Here is a 27,961-nt window from a genome sequence, read left to right as displayed (position 1 = left end):
AAAGACATCTCTTGTGCTCGTTCGCTGCTAAAGGAGTGTCGAACGCGCAAAAGTCGGAGTTGATGTTCTCATCCACTTTCATGGAAGCATTCTGCCCTTCCCTAGGATATCAATTAAGGACATCTCGCTCTCCCTCACTCAGAAGGCTACTCAGGATCTTCTTACGTCTTCTGTAACAAGGTCCAGGAAATATTTGAGATTCGTGATCCAGGACAGGATTTATCAATTCAAAGCCCTTTGTTTCGGTCTGTGCACGGCTCCTCAAATTTTTACAAGAATGATGTCGAATGTGGCGAAGTGGCTTCATTTGTCAGGAGTCAGAGTCTCTCTACCTCGACGATTGGCTCATAAGAGCACAATCAAAACAGCAATGTCTGGAGGACACGAACATCACATTGGAGTTAACTTAGCAACTGGGTCTGATGGTAAACCTGAAAAAGTCACGGTTGATCCCCTCTCAGGAGCTAGTTTATTTGGGGATTCTGATATCCTCAGTGACTTTTCGGGCTTTTCCGTCACCCGAAAGGTAGACCATGTGCCTACGGAAAGTGCAAGAATTCCTATTGAAAGACCAATGCTCGGCGAGAGAGTGGATGAGCCTGCTGGGGACACTCTCTTCGTTAGAGCGGTTCATTTCACTAGGGAGACTTCACATGAGGCCCTTACAGTTCTTTCTGAACGAAGTCTGGCCAAGAAGATCGCAACCAGATTCCTTCCGGTTTCCAATTCCTTCAAAGATAAAGGAGGAATTAAAGTGGTGGCTAGTTCCGGGGAGGTTGTCAGAGGGTATGTCACTCCAGCAGAGGAACCCAGACCGGATATTATTTTCCGACGCGTCAGACGCAGGCTGGGGAGCGACGCTGGGCCCTCGGGAGGAGTCAGGCCTTTGGAACGAAGAAGAAAAGGCATGGCACATAAACAGGAAGGAACTGATGGCGATCTTCTTGGCTCTGAAAGCGTTCAGACCGTGGATCAGCGGCAAAGTGGTGCAGATCAACGCGGACAATACCACAGCTCTGGCATATATACGAAAACAAGGAGGAACCCACTCGTTGTCCCTTTGCAACTTGGCGAAGGAGATTCTTCTGTGGTCGCAGAGAGAAAACGTCACCCTGCTCACCAGGTTCATTCAAGGAGAGAAGAACGTCAGAGCGGATCTGTTGAGCAGGGACGGACAAGTGCTTTCCACGGAGTGGATGTTGCATCTTCAAGTATGCCAGAGACTGTGGAAGCTCTGGGCACTCCAGTAGTGGATCTTTTGCTACCGCAGCGACGAAGAGGTTACCGAACTATTGTTCTCCAATCCCGGACCCTCTTGCAGTCGCAGTCGATGCCTTCCTACTAGATTGGACGGGTCTAGATGCGTACGCTTTTCCCCCGTTCAAGATTTTAGGAAAGGTAATGAAAAAATTCAGGGAAAGTCGAGGAACAAGGCTGACTCTGATAGCCCCATACTGGCCGGCCCAAACGTGGTTCACAGAGGATACTGGAATGGACAGTGGATTCTCCGAGAAGTCTACCCACGAGAGTAGATCTTCTCAAACAACCCCACTTCGACAGGTTCCACAAGAACACCCTCGCTCTGGGTCTGACTGCGTTCAGACTATCGAAAGACTTGTCAGAGCGAGGGGGTTTTCTAGAGAAGCAGCGAAGGCAGTTGCAAGAAGCACGAAGGCCATCAACTATCAAAGTGTACCAGTCGAAGTGGGAGAACTTCCGTAAATGGTGTAAGAATCGGAAGATTTCTTCATCCAGTACCTCTGTGACACAAATTGCAGATTTCCTTCTATACTTGAAGAAGGAACTGGGTTTGGCTAATCAGACAATTAAAGGTTATAAGTGTATGTTGTCTGCAGTGTTTAGACACAGAGGTTTAGATCTGTCCAACGACGCAGATCTTAGAGATCTTTCAGATCTTTTAATACAAGAAGGATCGACTGTTTGCAGAACTCCTTCTTGGAATTTGGATGTCGTTCTCAAATTCTTGGAGACGGATAGGTTTGAACCTATGGGCAGTTCGTCTTTGCGAGAGCTAACGAAGAAGACTATTTTCTTAGTAGCCTTAGCTACAGCTAAAAGGATTAGCGAGCTGCAAGCTATTGACAAGCAAGTAGGTTGGAAGCACAACAAAGCAGTTTGTTCTTTTCAAAAGGAGTTCTTAGCAAAGAATGAGAATCCTTCGCATCCGTGGCCAAGATCATTTGAGATTGAAGGACTGGCTGATCTAGTAGGTCAAGAACAAGAAAGGGTTCTTTGCCCAGTAAAAGCCTTACGTTTTTACGTAGAAAGAACAAGAAGCATTAGGGGAACTTCATGTTCTCTGTGGTGCTCTGTTAAAGATCCTACTAGACCTATGTCTAAAAACGCGATGGCTTTCTTTGTAAGAGAAGTCATTAAAGAGGCTCATTTACTTTGTCAGGAAGAATGCTTCGGCTTGATTAAGGTTAAAGCTCATGAGGTGAGAGCAGTAGCTACGTCCTTAGCATTCAGGAAAAATTTAGCCCTCAAGGACATTATAGATTCGACGTTTTGGAGGACAAACTCTGTGTTTGCCTCTCATTACCTTAGAGACGTGAAGACAACTTTTGATAATTGTCAAACGTTAGGCCCGTATGTATCCTCAGGTACAGTACTGGGCAAAGGAGTTTCCACCCCATAACCTAATAACATGCTAGGTTTTTATTTTAATTAGGTTATAGTGTTTTTATGGTTGTCTGAGAAGGTTAATACCAGCTCAGTTTTTTGGTTAGTGTTTATTATTGTATGTGTGTGTGGTTGTGGTTCAGGTGACTAACTTTCCTAGCATGAATGCCCGTGGTAAATGAGGGCTAGGGTTCTCTGTCAGCAGATTGGTCATGTCCAGTTGTCAGACCCTTGTTGTTAGCTTTCTCAACAAACAGGTCACATCCTAGTTGAGAGCTACTAAGGTTTAGCAGGCTAAGAGGCAGGACCTACGAAGTCAGCTACCTTAGCAGGTAAGGAACTTAATAAATAATTTTAAAAATTTAGTTAATTTTTGAATTATGACGATGTTGCTGTCTATGACCCACCTCCAAATGTGTCAATCAGCTATATATATACCTGCCAGGTAAGTGTCATGCATAAAAATGATATTGTTATGATACAATAAAGTTTTATGCATACTTACCTGGCAGGTATATATAATTAAATTCCCACCCTCCTCCCCTCAGGAGACAGGGTTCAGAGAAAATCTGAGGAAAACGGGAATAGTTCCAAGTACCAGCGCCACGGGAACGGGGTGGCCATCACCTGAACTACCAGTGTACTAGCGGTTGCCGCGAGTTTTGAAATTCTGCCAGTGCGTCAAGAGGATAAGCTATATATATACCTGCCAGGTAAGTATGCATAAAACTTAATTGTATCATAACAATATCATGTTTATTAACACAAGCGACTCCACAAACATCGAGATGGCGTCAAGGTTCTAAATATTTCGAGTTGTAAGTAAAAATTTCGAAAGCGTTTTGGTGAAGTTTACACTGCGTTGGCCACCCTTTTCATTACCCTCTGTTTAAATCTTAAAATATGGCCTTAATTTCTAACTTTGGAGAAAATACTTACTTCAAAAGGAGAGTAGAGGTCTTTAGCTCCTACTCTCACCAACAACAACTCGTGACTGATGACCATCTTCGGTGTCAGGACGCGTTGAAAGTACTTTTTGTTCATGAAACTTACTTGGCAGATATATATATAGCTGTATTCTCCGAAGTCCGACAGAATTTCAAAACTCGCGGCACACGCAGTGGGCGGCCAGGTGGTAGTACCCATTCCCGCCGCTGGGAGGCGGATATCAGGAACCATTCCCATTTTCTATTCATATTTTTTCTGTCGCCGGTCGGTAAACACCTGTTTACAGACCTCCGACCAGGATTTTTGGATTTTGACTCGTTATAAGTATCTGGATTGACTTTTGGTTTTGACTCTGGATTGTTGGATTGGCATACGCGATAGTGGACTGTTTTTGGATTTTGGATTGGCTTTTCTATGAACGTGATGTCGGGATCAAGTTCAGTGAGCTTCAGAGTGTGTGTGAGAAGTGATTGCAAGGTGAGGCTACCGAAATCATCGGTAGACCCCCACACAGTATGTATGGGGTGTAGGGGGCATGTTTGTTTGCTGGTTGATCGTTGCATTGAATGCAAAAGTTTGACTGAGGATGAATGGAAGGTGTATGAATCCTATCGGCGTAAGTTGGAGCGCGATAGGATCAGGAGGTCTTCCTCCAAGAGCGGTTCTACGAAAGGTAAGGGAAGTAACATTTCTCCTATTTTAACACCAGTAGAATTTGCTTCACCTAATCCTGTCGTTGTGCCTGAGGGCCTGGTTCTTGTGTCTGGAGAAGGAAATGCCCTTTCTCTGATTCTAGAGTCATTACGCACTCTAGAGTCCAAAGTGTTGGCCCTTGAAAACGGCTCGAGTAAAGTGTGTGATCGTGCCCTAGTGTTGTGGAGGGGGCGTCAGATCGGCCCCATAATGCCTCTAGGTCTAGACCTCTGTCGGACTATCAGAACACAGGGAGTGGGCATGTCGAAAGCCGCAAGAGGGTTACGGGGGCTCCCCACCGATCTGGCGTCCCTTCGGCAGGACCTGTTGCTACTTCCCAGGCTGCCAAGGAGCGTGCTCAGGCTCGCATCCTTAAGGACTGTTTTTCGTCCTCCGAGGCGCCCTCCCCGCGCAAGGGGTGGAGCGCTCGGAGTGACTCGCGTCCGTTGAAAAGGACTTTTCCTAGGGAGGACGCTTTACGTCCCTCTCTCCGCTCTCGTTGCGGTCTTCACCTGCGTCGTATGACGCGTTTCCTCCACAGAAGAGAGGTAGGACGTCGTCCGAGGACGACGCTGAGAAGCGCTTCTCTCGCGCCTCGGAGAGGCAGGTTGCTGTACCTTTGAGAAGGAAAGAGGCGTCCCCCCGCCCCTCGTCTTCTCGCAGGCGCAGCCCTTCACCTCCTCTCGGTTCTTCACCTACGAAGAGTATTCTTGCGTCGCTTCAAGACCAATTGTCGGCCTTAATGGCTCGGAAGACTCGCCCAGCAGCAGTTGAGCCTAAGCGAAGGAAGGACGCTAGACTGCCTGTCAAGAGGACGAGGCAGTCTCCTTCTCTGTCTCCTCGTTCGTCTCTGTCTCCGCCCGCACGTTCAGGACGCCTTTGAGGACGCTCGACAGGACGCCTTGGAGGACGCTTTTGAAGACGCTCGGCAGGACGCTTTTGAAGACGCTCGTCGGGATGTTTTGCTTGACGCTTTGCCTGTGGAGAAGGCTTTCAAGAGTGCTCAGAAGGACGCTTTGAAAGCGGAAGCTGGACGCTTGAGCGTGAAACGTAAGGACGCTCCTCGAGAGAGACTAAGAGTAACCTCTCTTGACGCGCAGCGCGGTCAGGACGCTCTTCGTGGTTCGAGCTCTAAAGATTGACAGAAGGTCGGTCGCTTTGAAGAGGCTGATGTTAGTCTTCCTCGAAAGCCTTTGTTGAAGGCTAGACCCGTTGGGCGCACGCCCTCTCCAGAGGTTCAATCTCCTTTGCCTCTTCGGGAGGAAGGAGAGCTTAGTAGTCCGGCGGACTCAGTGGAGGAAGAACAGCCGTCAGTTTCGTCGGTTTCCGACTACAAGGTGCTGGTTCGTCTTTTACGTTCTTTGTTTGGTGAGAAGTTCCAGCCTGCAGCTCCTAAGTCTCCTCCTCTCAGTTTTCGTCTTCGAAGTCGGGCAAGGTTTCGGAAGTGGTGGAGATGAAGACTTCCTTGTCCACTAAGAGAGCATTCAAGAAATTGCAGGATTGGATGGAACGTCGGAAGGATCAGGGCAAGTCGACTTTCGCCCTTCCTCCTTCAAGACTCAGTGGGAAAGGCGGCATTTTGGTATGAGACCAAATCTGAAGTAGGAGTTAAGATCCCGTCTTCTTCCCAAGGGGACTTGCTAGTCTGGTAGACGCCCAGAAGAGATCCCTTTTATCTTCCGCTAAGATTTCATGGACACCAACGGAGATCGACCATCACATGAAAGGTCTGTTAAAGACTCTGGAAGTCTTTAACTTCCTAGACTGGTGCCTAGGGAGTCCTGGATCTTCAATCTAGGAGTCCTGATTCTTTGAGTCTGGGGGAGCTGTCCAATGTGTTGTCATGCATGGACAAGGCCGTCAGGGATGGTTCGGAAGAGTTAGTGTCTCATTTCGGCACTGCTTTCCTCAAGAAGAGAGCGCTTTTCTGCAATTTTACAGCGAGGTCTGTTTCTGCATCGCAGAAAGCAGAGCTTCTCTTTGCACCTCTTTCGAGCCATCTCTTCCCCCAGGCTATGGTAAGGGACCTGGCAGTGAGCCTACAAGAGAAGGCTACCCAGGATCTCTTGGCCCAGTCTTCAAGACGTCCCGCAGTCCCTATCACGTCGTCGTCTGGACGACCTCCTAGGAAGGTTAAACCCTTTCGTAGCGCTCCTCCCTCGAGAGCTGCTCCTCGAGGGAGAGGACTTGCAAGAGGAAGAGGTTCCTTCAAACCTAAATCCTCTAAGTGAGAAGAAAGTCCTTCAGATGCCTGTCGGAGCCAGGCTAAAGTTCTTTGCGGGTGCGTGGAGAGAGAGAGATACAGATGCGTGGTCCCTCAAGATAGTGGGGAACAGGGGTACAAGATCCCCTTTGTGGACCCTCCTCCTCTTTCTACGACTCCCAGAGATCTTTCCCGTCGTATCAAGGGGAGAAACAGCAGTTCTTTTAGATCTTTGGATCAAATGATCATGAAAAGAGCGGTGGAGCAGGTCTTAGACCTGGGGTCACCAGGATACTACAACAGACTTTTCCTGGTACCAAAGCAGTCGTCGGGGTGGCGTCCAGTCTTGGACGTAAGCAGCCTGAATCTTTTCGTAGAAAAGAAAAAATTCAAGATGGAAACACCTCAGTCGGTTCTAGGAGCCTTAAGACCGGGCGACTGGATGGTGTCCTTGGACCTACAGGACGCATACTTTCACGTGCCTATCCACCCTCTTTTCAAGAAAGTTTCTGAGGTTTATGCTAAGGGACAAAGTTTGGCAATTCTGAGCCCTTTGTTTCGGTTTAAGCACGGCTCCGATGGTATTTACCATGCCTATGAAAACAAAAACGTCAGCGAGATGGTTACATTCTGCAGGAATAAGAGTGTCCCTGTATCTCGACGATTGGCTGATTCAGAGCATCGTCAGAAGAAAGGTGTCTGAAGGACCTTCACTTCACTTTGGCTTTGGCGAAGTCCCTGGGACTTCTGGTCACCTCGAAAGTCGCATCTGACCCCAACACAGTCCATCGTGTATCTGGGGATTCAGATGGATTCAGTGGCTTTTCGAGCGTTTCCGTCCCAGGAACGACAGCTGCAAGGCTTAGAGAGAGTTTCGGCCTTCCTGGGGAAGGAAGCTTGCTCGGCGAGGGAATGGATGAGTCTGCTGGGAACCATTTCCTCGCTGGAAAAGTGTTTCCCTGGGAAGACTACACCTCAGACCTCTCCAGTTTTTCTTAGCAGACGAATGGAGAGTCAGAGAGGATCTGAATGCGACCCTTTTCATCACCAAATCGGTGAAGAACCATCTAAGATGGTGGTTAGATCCTCGGAAGTTTCGAGAGGGGTTGTCCCTAAAGCTTCTGAGCCCAGACCTAGTGTTGTTTTCCGACGCCTCCTCGGTGTCGGGATGGGGAGCAACACTGGGAGGGAGGAAGTGTCAGGCACCTGGAGGGGGGAACAGGTGTCCTGGCACATCAATGTAAAGGAACTAGCGGCGGTTTTTCTGGCGCTACAGTTCTTCCAACAAAAGGTTGCAGAGAAAGTAGTCCAAGTCAACTCGGACAACACCACAGCCCTTGCGTACCTAAAGAAGCAGGGAGGTACACACTCCCGTCCTCTGTTTTATTTAGCGAGGGAGATTCTGCTGTGGGCAGATGCGAGACGGATAAGGATCCTGACGAGATTTATCGCAGGAGTCCAGAACGTCAGAGCAGACCTTCTCAGCCGACAAGATCAGATCCTGCCGACGGAATGGGGACGTTGCACCAGACGTCTGTCGAGAGCTCTGGAGACTGTGGGGGTGTCCGTTAGTCGACCTATTTGCGACGTCGAGAACAAAGAGGTTGCCTCTTTATTGCTCCCCTGTGCTGGATCCGGGAGCAGCTCGCGATAGACGCTCTGCTCTGGGACTGGACGAACCTAGACTTGTATGCCTTCCCCCCATTCAAGATCATGGGGGAAGTAGTAAGGAAGTTCGCGGCATCGGAGGGGACGAGGTTGACCCTGATCGCCCCGATGTGGCCCGCGAAAGAATGGTTCACGGAGGTAATGTCATTCATCATAGACTTTCCGAGGACATTGCCCTGGAGGAAAGATCTACTCAGACAGCCCCACTTCGCAAGATAATCACCGAAACCTCTCCGCTCTGGGTCTGACTGCTTTCAGACTATCGAAAAGCTGGCCAGAGCGAGAGGTTTTTCTAAAGCAGCTGCAAAGGCGATCGCCAATGCTAGGAGAACGTCCTCGAGAGCTGTTTACCAGTCGAAGTGGGCTTCCTTCAGGGCATGGTGTAGAAAGGAGGGAATTTCCTCTTCCACTACCTCTGTGAGCCAGATAGCCGATTTCCTGCTATTTTAAGAAATGTACAGAAGCTGGCTGTCCCGACCATCAAGGATATAAGAGTATGCTGTCGGCAGTCTTCCGACACAGAGGACTAGACCTGTCTGATAACAGGGATCTTCACGATCTCCTGAGATCATTTGAGAACATCCAAGATACCTCAGGCGAGGCCTCCTTCTTGGAACTTGGATTTAGTCCTTAGACTTTTAATGTCGAGTCCTCTCGAACCTCTACATGAAGCGTCTCTTAGGAACTTGACTAAGAAGGCTCTTTTCCTAACTGCTCTGGCGACGGCGAAGAGAGTTAGCGAAATTCAGGCCATTTGTAAGAGAGTGGGCTTCAAAGGGGACAATGCTGTCTGCTCTTTGAGTCCCACTTTCTTAGCAAAGAATGAAAACCCGTCGAACCCTTGGCCAAGGAGCTTTGAAATCAAGGGTATGACAAGCCTTGTGGGCCAAGAACCTGAGAGAGTCCTGTGCCCTGTCAGGGCTCTAAAGTTTTTATGTCCACAAGACTAAAGAAGTACGAGGTCCCTCAGATAATCTCTGGTGTTCGGTTAAACGACCCGATATACCATTATCCAAGAACGCTTTGGCGTTCTTTCTGAGGGACGTCATTAAAGAGGCTCATTCGTCTTCCACACAGATCGATTTGAGCCTCTTGCGAGTGAAGCTCACGAGGTCAGAGCTGTCGCAACTCGCTTGCCTTCCAAAGGAACATGTCGATCAAGGACATCCTTGACGCCACCTTTTGGAGGAGCAATTCAGTATTCGCCTCACACTACTTGAGAGATGTGAGAACGATATACAAGGACTGTTGTTCTCTTGGGCCATACGTTTCTGCAGACACAGTCTTGGGGGCTGAAGGTAGCTCTCTCCCTATCCCTTAGTTAGGTTTAGGTTAGGTTTTAGTTGTTGTGTTTTTTGGTTGTGGTGAGGCTTTGGTGAAGACCTCCCATCTCTTAGCTTAGTGTTCAGGGGGTCTTGGATAGTTGGTCAGGTGGTGGTCAGTTGCTTCGTTGCCCTCATTTGTATGGCTCTATGCTCTTGTCACATTGAGGTCACGTCCCCGTTGACAGAGCATCCAGAGCGCACCAGCACTACAGGTCTCCACCTGGCTGGCAACTCTGATTAAGCACAAGCAGGCTGAGGTGACAGTAATCACAGAGTCTACTTTGCTAACAGGTGAGGAACCAAGGTGTATATCATCTACTTAATTTAAGTTTCCTACAAATCCTATTCTGTCTCTTCCCACCATCCGAAGGTGGGATTCAGCTATATATATATCTGCCAAGTAAGTTTCATGAACAAAATGTTATTGTTATAATACAATTAAGTTTGTTCATACTTACCTGGCAGATATATATAATTAAGTGCCCACCCACCTCCCCTCAGGAGACAGTGGCACTGATAAAATATGAATAGAAAATGGGAATGGTTCCTGATATCCGCCTCCCAGCGGCGGGAATGGGTACTACCACCTGGCCGCCCACTGCGTGTGCCGCGAGTTTTGAAATTCTGTCGGACTTCGGAGAATACAGCTATATATATATCTGCCAGGTAAGTATGAACAAACTTAATTGTATTATAACAATAACATTTTCGGTGGGTGGCCAGCCGTGATAGTCGGTGAGTTGAGCCAGTCCACGCTGTGTTTTACCCTAGTCTAGCTTATCTAAGGTAAACAACCAAGTGGACTAGCTGTGGCCATTTAGCCCACTCATTGACCCACCTTCCAGGAAAAGTACTTTAACACGTCCTGACACTGGACATGGACACCAGTCACTAGTCGTGGAAGCAACACCTCGAGACCTCTACTTAACTCTCGAAGTAAGTGTTTTCACTCGATATTTAATTGGTGAAACAAGAATACAATTACATCTTTAAGCATATATCACATTATGTTTCGTCAACATAATGGGATATATGAAAGTGCCATACGAACTAAAATAAGCATGTGAGCTCTTTGTAAAATATGTTTTCAAGGCAGTATTGAAATCCAATATGGCAGCAACCACATGACTTGCCGTTCGTAACCACAGACAATCCACCATCTTTCCCAGCCTTCCCAGCATGTGACGCTCTACGTAAAATATGTTTTCAAGGCAGTTTTGAAATCCAATATGGCGGCTACCGTGTGGATGTACAGGTTCTGATCAGTGAAGACCACCATCTTTCCCAGCCTTCCCAGCACTCATTTGATCAATGTTAGCATATATATGTAATGTTTATTGATCTTACTCAAAATTGCAGTTGTAATCAGCACAATAAAACAACATTTTGTTGCCTATATTAGTGAAAGTATGAAACTTCTTATTTCCGGGGTTATGGTTTGAACTGAAATTAATTTTTACCTTGTAATCGGAGGTTTTTATCCTTTCTGCCATCACAACTGAAACTCCACAGTGCTTATTTGATTATAATTATACACATTTTGGTCTTAATTCACTCCAAATTGCACTTTAACCACACTGGGGTTCCTGGTTCCTAAGCGCTCATTCCACAAACGCAGTTACGGGCAGCACGAGTACACGGTTTATGAGGTGCAAAGCTTTATTCCCTTAACTGTTTACTTTACTCATTATTTAGTTTAACTTTACTTTGTTATGTCAAAATGTTTATTTAATTCATGTCCATTATCCCTTTTTTACAACCAAATTAACCCCGAAAAATTACAGATATTTCTGAAGTAAATACAAGCAGACGACAGCAATATGACTCGTCGTTGCCAATCTAGTGGAGCTTCACACATACGCCGATGCATTTACAAACTGTTTCCATGAATTCTAGTTGTCATAATAATGCAGTAATGATAAAATTGCTGTAATATGTATATATATACTACAAATCGATATGCTAATTTCACTTATTTCCCCGGTTTTATGTAATTCTTATACCCAGGTGGAGGGTAAACACATGCCAATTGGCAACACTGATAAAAATTTAAAGAGCGCGAAGAACGCCATAGGTACCGTTCACAAGCAAAACTGTTGATATTTGAGTCAGTAATCTAATTACTTTTTCAACAATGATATTTTCAAATTAATAATCATGAATATGTAAAAATATTTATGCAATTCATGACTTTATGCTGTCGTTTAACTATTTATTTAAATAATTATCTTGTGCATGCTTCTTCTTCTTCTTCTACTAAAAATCGTAGTTCCCTTGGATAAGTAGTGGTTGGAAGTCATTGTTTACGATTGTTGTGATGAAAGTGCCCCAGCGTCTATGGTTACAAGTGGTGTGCGGATTTAGGACAGGAAATGGGGAGTTTGTTGACACAAGCGATTCCACAAACATCGAGATGGCGTCAATCTTCGAAACATTTTTAGTTGTAAGTAAAAATTTCGAAAGCGTCATGGGGGTAGTTTGGGGGTAGTGTGCACTGCGTTTGGTCACATTTTTCATTACCCTCTGTTTAATCTTAAAATATGGCCTTAATTTCTAACTTTGGAGAAAATACTTTTAAATGAGAGTAGAGGTCTCAAGCTGTTCCTCTCACCATCAACAACTCATGACTGATGATCATCTCCCGGTGTCAGGACGTGTTAAAGTACTTTTTCGGAGGGTGGCCACAAACGCGGTAGTCAGTGGGTTGGCCAGTCCAGTCGGTTGTTTACCCTATGTCATAATTAAATATTAAACAGTTTAATGAAAGTCTAGCCATGCGCAGTGCTAACTTACCTCATTGACACTTTCAAAATTTTTACTTGAAACACCTTACATAAAGAAGATTGACGCCATCTGAATGTTTGCGGAGTCACTTGTGTAACCAAACTTCCCATTTCCTGTGCTAAAGCCGCACACCATTTGTACCCATAGATGCTGAAACACTTTCTTCACGACAATCTTAAGCAATGACAACGTTCACACTTGAGTCTAAGGAAATTCACGATTTTTTGGGAGGAAGAAGAAGAGTGCACTAGATAATTAGTTAAATGAATAGTTAAACATCAGTACGGAGCGCCTACAGTTTAGTTGGCCAAGATTGTCGTCTGCTAGATAATTGGCGGACGAATACAAACAAGATGGTGTGCGTATGTTTTGGCGCAATTTTTGAAAATGTGCAGTAGTAGATTATAGAAAAGCCTATAAAAATGGCCAACCTACCTGACTTAGGGCGCGTGCCCTAACCTGGCCCCAGTATGGTAACAATGAATGTGACCTAAACAAACGAACCAACCTAACCTGACTTAGGACGCGTACCCTAACCTGCTCGGGGGCCGAACCCCCAGTATGGTAACAATAATTGTGACCTAACCAAACGAACCAACCTAACCTGACTTAGGGCACAAAATTGTCTTCCTCTTTCACGAGGCTCATTGTTCCCTCTTTGCAGTGTTCATAATGATCACTAAAATCGCCTAAAAGGCCACTTTTAAATGGATTTGGTTGTTGTGCGGCTGGGTTGGTCACAGAACTACTTACCGTGGCGGAGGCTATGGGCTGGGCAGAAGGTATTGCGCGGCCTGGCCAACTAAACTGTAAACTACCCCATCAGTACATATAAGGTTATGGATTGCATAAATTTATTTCGTATTTATGATAAGTAATTAGAAAATATTCGTTGTTGAAAAGAGTTGCTGACTTCAGGTGTGTGGACCCGAGACAATAAGCACCTTCACATCAATACCTTGGAACTCAAGGTATCTTTTCTAGCCTTCCAAGAATTTCAGGATCAAGTGATGGGACACAATGGTGTTGATGAGCAACACCATGGTAGTGGCATTTGTCAAACAGGAGGGTCTCGTATCCCTTCTGTTCTACCAGTTGACAGTGCAGGTGCATAATTGAGTGGTAGCTTACTTGGTAGAGCTGTCAGCCAGGTACGTTCTAGGCAAGAGGAATGTGGTGGCAGACAAGCTCAACCGCCAAAATCAAGTGATAGGGACAGAGTGTTCTCTTCACTCAGACATCACAGAGATGTTATTCAATCCATAGGGGCATCCAGTTATAGATCTGTTTGCCACCTGGCACAACAGAAAACTTCAGAATGTCTGTTCTGTTGTGCCAGACCCATGGGCTGCTGCAGAGGGCACTTTCCAACACCCGTGGGACAACCTTGACGTCTACGCCTTCCCTCCGTTTTGTCTTATTTGCAGGGTAGTCAACCAAGTATCCCAACCTACTAGCTCTGCTCTCCGAGGCACTGAGGGAGATTCCTCCCTGGCCTAATCTGTGTCAACCTCATGTAGAGCAGTGCCTGTATCTTCACAGCTGGAAGTTATCCACTTGCGAGCAAAAGGCTTTTCGCTCTACGTGTCAACAGAGATGGCTAGATACCTCAGGCAGTCCTCTGCGACAGTATACCAGGAAAATGTGAGCTGTCTTCTGTGGCTGGTGCCGTAGACAGTGTCTCTCTTCTGTCAGAGCTACTCTTCAGCATGTCGTGGACTTCCTCGTCTTCCTTTGCTGAGAGAAGCCTGACTCATGCACCACATGAACTTTTAAGAGAATCGTTGGACAGGGATCTGACCCTGAAGACCATCTTCCTGCTGGCCCTGGCATCAGTGAAGAGAGTAGGAGAACACCATGGATCTTCCTTCGAATATTAAATAGTCGAGGGGATGAGGATAGTTAAATTTCATTCCGTCCTGGATTTCATAGCAAAGACTCAGAAACCAGCGGTCCCTCCCCAGAGGACTTTGTAGGTATTGACCCAGATGAGATGCTACTTTGCCACATTAGGGTGCTGTGGCACTATTTGAAGAAGACTTAACACCTCCGGCCAGAGTGTTGATGACTTTTTGTTAGTACTGGCTCATCCGAGAAAGAATTGTCCAAGAACATGATTTCTTTCTGGCTTCGTGAAACGATCAGGAGAGAGTACCCTGCTGCTGCCTGCTGGCGAAGACGACACCAATACCTTCTGCCCGAGAGTTCATGAAGTCAGGGCCACCACTCCATCCCTCATGTTCTGGAAGAACCTGTTGGTTCCTCAGGTACTGAAAGCAGGGGTGTGGTCACACCAGACCACATTCAGCTCTTTTTACCTTCGGGACATAACCCACAAGTCCTTGGACACTTTTCCTTGGGACCTGTGGTAGCTGCTCAACAAGTTGTGTAGCTTACCAGGCTCCTTTAACTGGACAGTGTAGCATCTGGGTTGGGGATGTGAGAATGACTGCAGAAGTGACTGGCCTCTCCTCCTCTTTCTCTTCCTTCGGGCAGAGAGTGGATTCGACCATTACATACTAGATCTGGTGGTGAATGCCAGTAACTTTTACATTGAACGTCTGTTCTATTTCTCTTTTACTAGATTTTTAGAAGCAAACCTGCTCCTCGTCTAGCAAGGGAAGGAAGGAGGCCCTGACATTAAGTCAAACCCTGTGCTTGTAATTTGCGTTACTGTCTCTAACACTCAAGGTTCATCCTAGCCTGTTTTCATTGAGGTTACATTTACCTCCCTCATTTGAAAATGGCCTGGAAGTCTGACATTTGATCTAGCAGTCAGTTTGTCAGAGGCAGGGTTCTTGCTCCCTCTCCTATCCCCTCGACTTTCCGGTGGGCATTCTGGGATTCGCGAGTCGGACAGAAAGGCCCGTGCTTGGGAAGTCGCATCTCATCACAGCCCTACTACAAGGACTTACGAAGTAGGCAAAGTTCTAGGAATTACCTGTTTGAGTGCCCAAGTGGTTCAGGGAGTCAGGGATTCTGGTAAGTTTCTCCTACCTGCAGGGAGAGTGTCAAGGGAGGACTGCGAATTGGAAGGACTCCAGGGTCCTCTCCCTGAGACGCAGATTTTACCAAGATGCCATGAAACCAGATTGGCGATAACGGGACTGCCTGTATATATGTATGTTTATCAGTGCAAAGTTTTTTCATAACAAAAATTAATATATGGTATCAATATAGTTGTCTTCATAACCTTTAAAAATTAATGCTATCAATATAGTTTTCTTCATAACATATAACACTGTATAGATGTTTTCCATTCAGATATTGGAGAGCAAATAAACAAACGACCTCTAGGATAAAGTAAATAATGCTGAACACCCATCTTGCCTACACAAGTCACAAATCAAATGACAACTCACTGCAGTAAAACTTATATTAATGGAATATCACTAATAGTATGAGAAAACAAATCGCTTACCTAGATCCATGAGTTCTGCCATTGTTGCTATCCCAGGCAAGTCTTCCTGTTTGTTTGGGTACCTCTCTTCATTGAAATTTCTCTTTCATAGGGGTTTTACTTCTCTTGCTTATAGCATTGGAATTATGTGAATTCACTTCACAGTACAAAAATCTGAAAAGGAAATGCATCACAAAGCACTAGATATCACTTGGACCAGAACCACACTCACATATCAAGATGTTTACCTACACTTTTATAATTTTATTTTTCTGAAAATGCACAGCAAACATATGCCAGGAAATACAAAATATTATATGTATAGTACAAATACTAGTTGACATAATACATCTGTGATATGACTACGAGTTCAAAATACAGTGGTCCCCCCGTATTCGCGGGGGATGCGTACCAGACCCCCCCGCGAATGTTTGGAACCCCCCTCTAAAAATGCTCATAAACTCCTATCCTGAACATGCAAACACCAAAGTATCCCTAAAAAGACCATCCTTCATCAAACATACATAAAATATCCTATTATGGTTCGTATTAATCTTTGAAATATTATTAATACTGTTTTCATACATTCAACTTACCTGTCAGATATATACATAGCTATCGACTCCGTCGTCCCCGACAGAAATTCAAATTTCGCGGCACTCGCTACAGGTAGGTCAGGTGATCTACCGCCCTGCTCTGGGTGGCAGGACTAGGAACCATTCCCGTTTTCTAATCAGATTCTCTCTGTTGCCGGTGGTATCAACATTGTTGTTACTACCTCCTGACTGGAATTCTTTTTTGCAACGCTTTTTGATCATCTTTCGACTGATTTTTGGTGACGTACTTGGATCGTTGTTTGGCATTCGCTATCGTGGACTGTTTTTTGGACTTGGCTTTGGATTTTCGTGAATGGCATTCGCTATAGATGGACTGTTTTTGTGGACTTGGCTTTGGATTTTCATGAATATGTCTAACTCTAGTGTTAGTTTCAGAGTGTGTGTGAATGAGGGCTGTAAGGTGAGGATTCCGAAAGCTTCAGTAGATCCTCACACTGCATGCAGTGGATGTAGAATGGTTGAGTGTTCGATTGAGAACACTTGTAACAGTGCGAGAGACTGAGTGCGCAAGAATGGAAGAATCTAACTTCTTACTTGAAGAAGTTAGAGAAAGATAGAGAGAGGAAGGCGGTTTACAAAAGCCGCAGAATATCTAGATCTCGTGATCTTCTATCTAGTTCTGTAGCTTCTTCTTCTGATAATTCCCATTCTGTTTCAGCCCGTTCAAAAATTGCTAACCCCTCTGATTCTGCTTCGGAAATTGCGGAACTCAGAGCTTCCCTTCAGAAAATGCAGGAAAAAATGGCAGCATTGGAAGGTAAGAAAAGTGAATGTGGTTTTTCAAGTGATTTTAGTGTCCCCAGTGTGGTGGAGGGGGCGTCTGGTTGTCTCTGCGACGCTCCCAGGTCTAGACCGCTTCCAAGCTCCCTGGCCCAGAGGAGAAGGAAAGTCGAAAGCCTTACGGAGGTTGTGGAGAATCCCCAACGATCAGGCGTCCCTTCGGCAGAATCTGTTACATCTCAGACTGCCAGGGACCGCTATAGGAAAAGCGTCCTACGAGAGTGCTTTTCGTCTTCTAGTTCGCCTTCTCCGAGAAGAGGATGGAAGGAGTCGAAGCTTTCCCGTCCGCTGAAGAGGAATTGGAAAGAACCTAAACTCAATTCTAGCCCCGAGCGCTTCTCTGAAGAAGATGCGCCTTCGGTAATAAAGAAGGCTAGGAAGGAGTTAGATCCTTGGACTGTAAGAGATCCTCGTGCGCCTTCCAGATCTCTCTCTCCTGATTCGAACGAATCCTCGACCAGGAAAATTTTACTAAATATGCAGGAGCAATTAGCGTCTTTGGTAGGAGTACTTTCCAAGGAGCCTACTCGTAAGAAGGATGATAGGCTTCCGATTAAAAGATCCAAATACCGATCTCCTGTCAGGCGCAACGAGCCTTCCAGGGGAGTTGTCGCACAGGCGGCCATCTCTAGGGGGAGCGGAGCGTTAGACAGGCGAGAAGTGGAAACGGAAGTAACTCCTGCCAAGCGCCTGGCGCCAGCTAAGAGCCAGGCGCCAAGTAGGCGCAAAGAGCCTGAGTTTCCTGTAGATCGTTCAAGACCTAGAACTCCAACCAAGCGCCGAGATCCAGCTGGAGAAGAGGAAGCTCCTGATAGGAGCAAAGCGCCTGCTAAGCGCAATGTACCTGCCAAGAGAAATGCTCCTACCATAATCGATACTCCTGCCAAGCTCCAGGAGTATTCGGAACTAGATACGCCTTCCAAAGGCCAGGAGTATTTGGAACATGATACGCCTGCCAGGCGCCAGGAGTACTATTCCGATCTCGATACTCCTCCCAGGTGCCAGGAGTATTCTGAGCTTAATACTCCTCCCAGGCGCCAGGAGTATTCGGAGCGCGATGCGCCTACCAGACGCCAGGAGTATTCGAAGCGCGTTGCTCCTGCCAGGCGCCAGGAGTATTCCGAACACGATACTCCTACCAGGCGCCAGGAGTATTCTGAGCGAGATACTCCTGCTAAGCGCCAGGCGCATTCTCTACATGAAGGGCCTGACAACCGCCAGGAGTCCTCCAGGCGTCAAACTAAAACTAGCCATGACTCTCCTAAAGATAGGCGTAGAGAGAGAGTAGCTCTTACTCCCTCTCCTATTAGAAGTGCTTCTTCTTCGGAAAGGAAGAGATCAAGAGAGGAGACAGACGAAAAAAGGGAGCCTTCTCCTTCCGAGCCTATTAACTTAGAAGACGTCTCGGAGGATGAGATTACTAACAAAGAGGGACTTTCAAATTATAAAGTTCTTTCTTCTCTCCTTTTAGAAGAGTATGGAGATTCGTTGACTCCAGCTGCTCCTCCTTCTCCACGCTCTCTCTTTTCAAGCACGAAAGCTCACAAGTCTTCCTCTTTCCTGAAAATGAAGCCTGCCATATCCATGAAGAGGGCCCTACAATCTCTTGACTCCTGGATCAAGGAGTTAGGAAGGACAGTCTTTTGTATGCCTCCTGCTAAACTAACGGGTAGAAGAGGCATATGGTATGAAACGGGGGAGAATATGGGATTGTCTCTGCCCGTCTCAGCTGAGTCCGACTTCTCGAGTCTCGTAGACTCCTCGAGGAGACGCCTTAAATTCAGCCAGAGCAACATGGGGTCTTTCGGAGATGGACCACCTTCTCAAGGGACTTTTCCACACTTTAGAAGTATTTAACTTCCTGGATTGGTCCCTTGGGGTTCTGGCTAAGAAGTCCCAGGAAAAGGAACAACTAAACCCTGAAGCCTTACAAAGTATCCTCACATGTATTGATAAGGCTGTTCAAGATGGATCGGCGGAAGTCTGCTCCCTCTTTGGTGTGGGAATACTAAAGAAGAGGGCGGTTCACAGTGCCTTTCTCACTAAGGCCGTATCTCCTTCGCAGAGGTCAGCTTTGTTGTTTGCGCCTCTTTCAGAACATTTATTCCCTTCTCAGTTGGTGAGAGACATTGCTCATTCACTAACTGAGAAGGCCACTCAAGATCTTCTTAGACAGTCTTCAAGGAAGAATAGACCTGTGGCCAGTGAGGAAAAGAAAGGCACTCGGCCAGCTCAGCAGCAGCAGCCCTTTCGAGGAGGCCCTCAGGCTAGATCTATCGCCAGAAGGAAGACAATGGAGAGAAGGGGAAGATCTTCCTTCCGTCCCTTTAAGAAGGGAAAATGAGAAAACTATCCTCCAGACACCTGTAGGAGCCAGGTTGCAGTTCTTTGCGGGAGCATGGGAAGACATAGGATCCGATCCTTGGTTGATGTCGATCATCAAGAAGGGTTATTATATCCCATTCAAGGACAGGAATCCCTTGACAACATCACCGAGGGAACTGTCCGCCAGATACAGGGACCCTGTTCTGATGGATACTCTTTGTCAAATGGTGGAGCAGATGTGGGACAAAAGAGCAATAGAACTGGTACTGGATCACAGCTCCCCGGGGTTTTACAATCGCTTGTTTCTTATAGCGAAAGCTTCGGGGGGATGGAGACCAGTACTGGATGTAAGTGCGCTGAACAAATTCGTAGAACAACAGAAGTTCAGCATGGAAACGTCTGCTTCAGTCCTTGCAGCACTCCGTCAAGGAGATTGGAGGGCGTCCCTAGACCTTCAAGACGCATATTTCCACATCCCGATTCACCATTCGTCGAGGAAGTACCTTTGTTTCATGTTCGTGGGAAGGATCTATCAGTTCAGGGCCCTGTGTTTCGGCCTATCCACGGCTCCCCAAGTCTTTACAGACTTGATGAAAAATGTGTCAAGACACCTACACATGAAAGGGATAAACGTCTCTCTATACCTGGACGACTGGCTCATCAGGGCCAGGTCTCAAAAGCAGTGTTTGGAGGATCTGTCAACAACTTTGGAATTGACGAAAGCATTAGGATTGATCGTAAACCTCGAGAAATCTCAGTTGGTCCCCAGCCAGAACGTAGTCTATCTGGGGATTCAGATGGATTCTCGGGGTTTTCGAGTATTTCCTTCTCAAGAGAGAATAAGGAAAGGTTGTACCACAGTATCGAGCTTCTTAGAGAAAGAGCGCACTTCAGCGAGGGAATGGTTGAGCCTTCTGGGGACCCTTTCCTTGCTCGAACAGTTCTTTCCTCTAGGAAGACTACATCTCCGTCCGCTTCAGTTCTTCCTGAGAAGGAGTTGGAGTTGGAAGACAGGACAGCTCTCAAACACGTTTCCAATCTCAGCGGAAATAAAAGACCTATTAAGGTGGTGGTTGACCCCCTTAGAAGAGAACAAAGGAGTATCCCTGGAAGTACGGAACCCAAACCTGACATTATTCTCAGACGCGTCGGAGACAGGTTGGTGTGCGACCTTAGGATCCAAAGAAGTGTCAGGCACCTGGTCAGAAGAACAGGTGTCATGGCACATAAATTGCAAGGAGCTATTAGCAATTCACCTTGCGCTAAAGAGCTTCGAGCACATAGTCAGAGACAAGGTGGTACAGATAAACTCCGACAATACTACCGCTCTGGCTTATGTCAAAAACCAAGGAGGAACTCACTCTCTCGCCCTATACGAACTAGCAAGAGATCTGCTGATTTGGGCGGATCAAAGGAATGTAGTTCTCCTAACGAGATTTGTCCAAGGGGAGAGGAACGTGAGAGCGGACAGACTGAGCAGGAGGTTCCAGGTCCTTCCTACAGAATGGACCCTCCACTCGGAAGTCTGTCAGAGCCTTTGGTATCTTTGGGGGAAGCCTCAAATAGATTTGTTCGCCACGTTCCTCTCCAAAAGGATAGACACATTTTGCGCCCTAGTAGAAGATCCCAGGGCTTATGCAATAGACGCCTTTCTCCTGGACTGGTCAGGGCTAGATGTGTATGCTTTTCCCCCATTCAAGATACTGGGGGAAGTAGTCAGAAAGTTCGTGGCCTCGAAGGGAACCAAGATGACTCTGATAGCCCCATATTGGCCATCCCGAATTTGGTTCACGGAGGTAATGGAGTGGACAGTGGACTTCCCCAGATCTCTTCCAAACAGGATAGATCTGCTCAAACAACCTCACTTCGAGAGGTACCATCAAAATCTACCTGCTCTTGCTCTGACTGCCTTTCGACTATCGAAAGACTTGTCAGAGCGAGAGGGTTTTCTCGCAAGGCGGCAAGCGCAATTGCCAGAGCCCGCAGATCATCTACTAGGCGAGTGTACTAATCGAAGTGGGAAGTTTTCAGAAACTGGTGCAGGTCGAAGAAGCTGTCCTCTTCCAATACCTCTGTGACCGAAATTGCGGATTTCCTTCTTTTCCTGAGGGAAAAGTCGCATCTCTCTGTACCGACTATTGAGGGGTACGGTACAGGAGTATGCTTTCAGCAGTCTTCAGAAACAGGGGATTAGATTTGACGAATGATAAAGATTTGCACGATCTCATTCGTTCCTTTGAAACATCAAAGTCAGTAGAACCTAGGGTTCCAAGCTGGAACTTAGATGTGGTCCTAAAATTTCTGTCCTCCGAGAAGTTCGAACCACCACATACGGCTTCATTTCGGGATATCACTAGAAAGTGTTTATTTCTGCTGTCTCTCGCTACGGCAAAAAGAGTCAGCGAGTTGCACGCCCTTAAGTCACGAGTTGGCTTCAAAGGAGACTCTGCGATTTGTTCATTCCATACTCTCTTTCTTGCCAAAAATGAGAACCCTTCGAATCCCTGGCCTAGGAGCTTCGAGGTAAAAGGACTTACTAGTCTGGTAGGCAGAGAGACAGAAAGATCCCTTTGCCCAGTTAGAGCACTTAAATTCTATCTGGACAGAAAGAAGCAGTTGGGGGGTTCGCAACACGGTCTATGGTGCTCAGTAAAGGACCCCAAGAGACCAATGTCTAAAAATGCCTTGGCCTACTTTGTTAGAAATGTCATTACCGAGGCTCATAAGAACTGCCCAGATGACCCTTTTAATCTATTAAGAGTGAGAGCTCATGAAGTAAGGGCAATCGCAACGTCTATTGCGTTCCAAAGAAATATGTCACTTAAAAATATTTTGGATGCAACTTATTGGAGATGCAACTCAGTGTTTGCATCTCATTACTTAAAGGATGTGCGAGTTACGTATGAGAAATGTTATTCTCTAGGTCCGTTTGTGTCAGCACAGACGGTTCTGGGTAATGGAGCGAGCACCGATCCTTAAATATGTGTACGTAACCCTCTTGTCGGATGTGTTCTTGTATTTCCTGTGCATGGAAGTGTCAGATTTCGCACAGGCGGCCTTCACTTCTCTTCACTAGGAGATCGAGTGGCAACTGACTTTTAGAGGGGTACAAAAATTTTTTTTTTGTACTTTTGTATGTGTGATTATTGAGTTTTTGGTTGTTTGCTAAGAGTTCGGGGATGACTCTTGGCAATCTTAGAACTAACACTGGTATTAGGATCGGGTGATCGGGATCGGTTGTGTGCTCCTTAAAGAAGGCGTGTTGTCATATAAGCGGATTAGCACCCATTGACAAATGCCAGTTAGGCTCTGCTGAGTAAGCGGATGAAACCCCATCGACAGACCCACAAGAACTCTTGGCTGCGGATCACTATCTCGCTAAGGCTCTTGAGGTGAAACAGACTCCTGGGCAGTAGCCATGAAGTCTTCCACCTAATAAGGTAGGAACCAATGTCTATAAATACCTACAACATATGTTGTTTACCTGTCTAGTCAGTAGTTAGCTGTCTCTTGCCCTCCACCAGAGGGTGTCAATCAGCTATGTATATATCTGACAGGGAAGTTGAATGTATGAAAATGATATTGTTATGATACAATAAAGTTTCATACATACTTACCTGGCAGATATATACGATTGAAGACCCACCCAGCCTCCCCGCAGGAGACAGGTGGAAGAGAGAATCTGATTAGAAAACGGGAATGGTTCCTAGTCCTGCCACCCTGAGCAGGGCGGTAGATCACGTGACCTACCTGTAGCGAGTGCCACGAAATTTGAATTTCTGTCGGGGACGACGGAGTCGATATATCTGCCAGGTAAGTATGTATGAAACTTTATTATATCATAACAATATCATTTTAAAGTAAATCTTACATTTTATGTTTATACATAAATACATACTATGTACGTACTGAATGACTTAGTTACGTATGTGAAAATAATTCAGTTCCTCCATAAGTATTCAGTCATGCACGTTTTCTTTCATACTGTTACTATTTGAGACATCCATTTTCTTTTTACAAGGGAACAATTGTATGTGAAATCACAAATACCAAATGCCTACTTAAAAGTATTATCCTACATCAAATATACCATTGAATTGGTATTATTAATATAATTTTAAAGTAATCTTAAACATTTTACCATTAGAAATATATAAACAGCCAATAGCAGAGAGATAGAGAAGAGAGAGAGAGGAGAGAGAGATTCATACAAAACCATTAAATTCGTTGACCATTGTATGGCATTGTTACTTTCCCAGCTCCGAGCGTCACTGGAGTTGAGGTGGGGAAATTGATACAGGAAAAGACGAAGGGAAGAATTTTCATTTGAAATTAGTTATCGTATTATTACTACTTCTATTATTATTATTATTATTATTATTTGAAAATAAAATAAACACGTGCATCTACCATAAAAAATTCTCTCATCTCAGTAAGAAAGAGGTGTTATCCTTACAAGTGAAATGGAAAGGTCATTTTCATCTCTTTAAAATACTACCATTATGAATTTTGTAATTATTATTACAAAATTCATAATTATTATTATTATTATTATTATTATTATTATTATTATTATTATTATTATTATTATTATTATTATTATTATTAAATAACTGAAATTATCAATAAACATTTTACATACTAGTACCATAAAAATTCTTTCATCTCGGTAAAAGAGAGAGAGAGAGAGAGAGAGAGAGAGAGAGAGAGAGAGAGAGAGAGTGTTTATCTCTCTCTGTTCTCTCAAAAAATACTTATAACGCTTCCAGCGAAAGAGAGGGAGGGAGATACCACTATGACACATTATCTTGTGTGGAAGAAGAGAGAGAGAGAGAGAGAGAGAGAGAGAGAGAGAGAGAGAGAGAGAGAGAGAGAGAGAGAGTTAACCTTAATTAAAAGTGACATGGATAGATTACTATTGTATTTCTTTAAAATACTATCACATAATATGAATTTTGTAATTACAGTTATTATTATTATTATTATTATTATTATTATTATTATTATTATTATTATTATTTGAAAAGTATTAAAAACAAATAGTAAAAGTACTATAAAAAATCTCGAGTCTCAGTAGAGATGAGAGAGGAGAGAGAGAGATGAGAGAGAGGGAGAGGAGAGACGAGGAGAGAGAGAGCAGAGAGAGAGAGAGAGAGAGAGAAGAGAGAGAGAGAGAGAGGGGGGGGTGGGGGGGGGGGGGAATTTTATGAGCACCTTGATGGCAGCAACAAAACAGCTCCTTCCCCCTCCGGTCACTTAACTTGATACGTATATCTGACAGTTTTAGTACCTGGAGTTAGAGAAATCATCTGACTGGGATTTCCTTCATTCTTCCATAATTTTTTAAATTTATAATATAAAATCTTACTAATTCACTATGGTATTTTCTTTAATGAATTGATATTATTGCTGTATAAATTAATATTAATATTTGAAAATAGTAAATCATTTATTTATCATACAAAAAAAAACATACATCTTTGTAGTAGAGAGAGAGAGAGAGAGAATTATTATTTTTATTATGTGATATCATTTAAACTTATTAAACTTACTAATACAGTATTAATCAAAATTAATATTTGAAAATTAGTAAATCATTTTTGTATCATAAAAATGTATTTAGTCATGAAAATAAACATCAAAATACACTAATTAGTGATTATTTTCGTCGGAAAATTCCGCGAATGGGCGAGTCCGTCCGCAAATAATTTCTAGATAGGTTCCAAAGAAAAATCTGCGAATGTGTGAGTCCGCGAATCTGGAGAACGCGAATACGGGGGGAACACTGTATTGAGATACATAGGTATATATTTACCGTTATTTGTTTCTTTATAGAACGGGGCAGCAGTATCGTAAAAATTGTTTAGTTTTTAGTGGGATACCAAAGTAAATTTCTTACTTTTCTCCATTCGGAATTGGCAAGTCATACAGGCATTGGGTGTCACTCACAGGGCAATATAGAGACACATAGTTACATATTTGCTCCGATATGATTTTTTTTTTAGAGAAAGAGCCAGTTTTTATCATATTTAATGTATATTTTAGTAGGAAAGTAATGTATATTTCCCACTTCCACCTAAAAATCATAAAGAAATTTTACAACAGTTTTTCGCTCAGTGCCGCCCACAGGTAGCTGCAGTGAACAAATATGCCAAAAAATCTCCCTCAAATTTTTTTTTGCAATAATACTTAACATGTTTATTAAGACGTTAATAATCCAGATATGTTAATAACTAAAAATCGATAATTCCTCAAAAATTGGTGTTTGGCGAGCCCCTTAAATCACTGCAAGATAATGTTGACAAGAAAAATAATAAAACTATACTTTATAGTTTGTGAAATGTTTTGTTGTTTTGAAGATTATGATTACTGTAATAAGAACAGTTTTTGTGTAATCAAGACTGGATCATCTGTTGGTTGGTGGTTTGAATCTAAAGTCCTGACTGCTATGTAAAGTGATGATTTTAAATTGCATTCTAGGTGCCAAGTTAGATAGTTCTGGAACAACATTAGCCGTAGTTGCAGCGTGCCAAGCTCTTGGCTACAATGATGTCCACTTGGCATTGTCTGAGGATCACACCTGGGTAGTCTTTGGAGAGAAGGGCCAACACACAGTTGAAGTCACATGGCATGGTAAGTGCTATTATGGAATTATAATCTAAACAGCATTATGTTAAGTGATATAATCATTACATGGTACAATCTGAGAACTGAGAAAATTGTGGAAGGTTTAAGAACATTTAAAAAATATGATTTAAGTTACTTGAATACTCTGTCATAAACAGTTAAACTTGAGATATTGTAAAAAAATAGTAACATATTTTGGAAAGTATGTTTGTCCCTACACAAATCCAAACCTTCATTCTTTACATCAGGAATTAACTAACTGTCGACAGGTGGGGAGAAGCCCTGTCCACCTATTGGTCTGCTCTCCACTTTGCTTTCAGTTGCCATTTTGTGCATACTTCCTCATTTGACTCATAGTTCGGACTTGCTGTTCTGTTTATGTTTAAACTTTCGTTTCACGTGACTATTTGTGCCCTTTTTGCTTTTATGTAATGTTGTTTGTGTGGTTTATTTGGTTCTGAAATGGAACAAACCCATGCCTTGTTTAAGCCTTTCTCTGCAACACTGAAGAAGCCTTTGGCAGAGCTGTACTGGTAAGAGATTCCTCTCTCCCATTTAGATAGTCCCACATACTTCATGTATGTTATGCAGATAGCATTTTTACAACTGTCGCAGCCCATTCTATTAGTACCTGGAGTGGCTCCCAGAACAGTGGATGAAGTATGCAGCCAAAAAGAATGCTAGGAAGACATCCTTTGTGTTATCAGAGGGCAGTACTGCCACTGACACCAAAGAAGGTTTTTGGCATCTTACTACTGACTGCTAAGCTGTCAGTAGTAAGATGCCAGTAGTAAGAGTTAAAGCAAAAGGTGACTGCTAACAGACATCCACACTGGCATCCACTGGCAGACACTCAAACTGAGGAAGGAGGGTTCTCATACTAACCCAGCTTGTCATTCAGGTATTGAGGAAGCAGAGAGACTCAAGAGGCCATCCTTTGACCTCTTGGGAAGCCTAGTATTTTGATGTTGCTTGGTGACCTGTCGGATGAGATGGCTCCTAAAACTGCTTATTTCGTGAAAAGAGAGGTGGGAGATATTGAAAAACATTATCACTTTGGGAAAGAGAGTGAGGATTGGGGTTAGTAGGGAACTCCCAACAGTTATTGAATAACCTTGACCGTGGCACTACTAATCACCTCTGGAAAGTTTAGTGCTGTTTCTGCTTCTAATGCACCCATCTTTAATCACAGTCTGAGTCACTTTTTTGGTGGGAGGCTTTTTTACTAGATGGTAATATATAGCTATAGATCTATCAGTATGCAAATTCAAAGTCATATTTTATTTATCTCAGAAATAGGCTGCAGGTTTGATATGCATTTTACTCTGGTATAAACAGGAGGCACCACAAAACCTTTTCAGATTCATCACATCCACAAAAAAGATATGTTGATCACAGTTAACCACTTCCTATCAAATGGTATAAGAAGACTATAGTTTCAGCCCACAGCCTTCCTGCAGTTATGTTGTGGACCCCTCGGTTCATGCCTCGGTCTAACACTCGTATCCCACATGGGACACCCAGCTAATGAGCGCCCTTACCTGGGCCCCAAGTGCCTTACTAATCCTCTCAGGCACCCAATGTCATCGTCACTTTTCAAATGCCCAGTGCCAATTCTTCAGTACTAGTCTTCAGCTTCTGAGCGCCAAGTGCCCACTTCCAGACTTGGGGCTCCTCCTGTAGATCAAGACGAACTATCGTTGGTTCCCATTAAACAACAGTTGGATGTTATAAAGAGCTTACTGAAGAAAGTTCCCTCCATCTCCCAGACTGCCCATGATCTATTTCCCTTATGTCACTTGGAGCCGGGACAGGCAATCCCTTGCACTTTCGTTGTCTTTGTACTGTCTGCTCTCCATTTACACAATGCCATGACTCTTTGCCACTCTTAAGTACGCTGTCTAGTCTATAACAATACCCTTCGTGCAATATATTTTCTTTGCCTTTG

General features: G+C 44.5%; 1 protein-coding gene across 7 annotated transcripts in view; it reads left to right on the top strand.

Moving 5' to 3' along the window:
- Positions 1-27,961, top strand: part of LOC135200249 (menin-like) — a 143,650-nt gene that overhangs the window by 45,385 nt on the left and 70,304 nt on the right. For all 7 annotated transcript variants that reach the window (XM_064228712.1, XM_064228713.1, XM_064228714.1 and 4 more), the window contains exon 3: positions 25,867-26,019. In XM_064228712.1, the coding sequence (XP_064084782.1) occupies positions 25,867-26,019 (153 nt within the window). The remainder of the gene's footprint in view (positions 1-25,866; positions 26,020-27,961) is intronic.

Source organism: Macrobrachium nipponense, chromosome 26, assembly GCF_015104395.2.
Source record: "Macrobrachium nipponense isolate FS-2020 chromosome 26, ASM1510439v2, whole genome shotgun sequence".
Classification (NCBI taxonomy): Eukaryota; Metazoa; Arthropoda; class Malacostraca; order Decapoda; family Palaemonidae; genus Macrobrachium; species Macrobrachium nipponense.
This window is presented reverse-complemented; position numbering and strand designations above follow the sequence as displayed.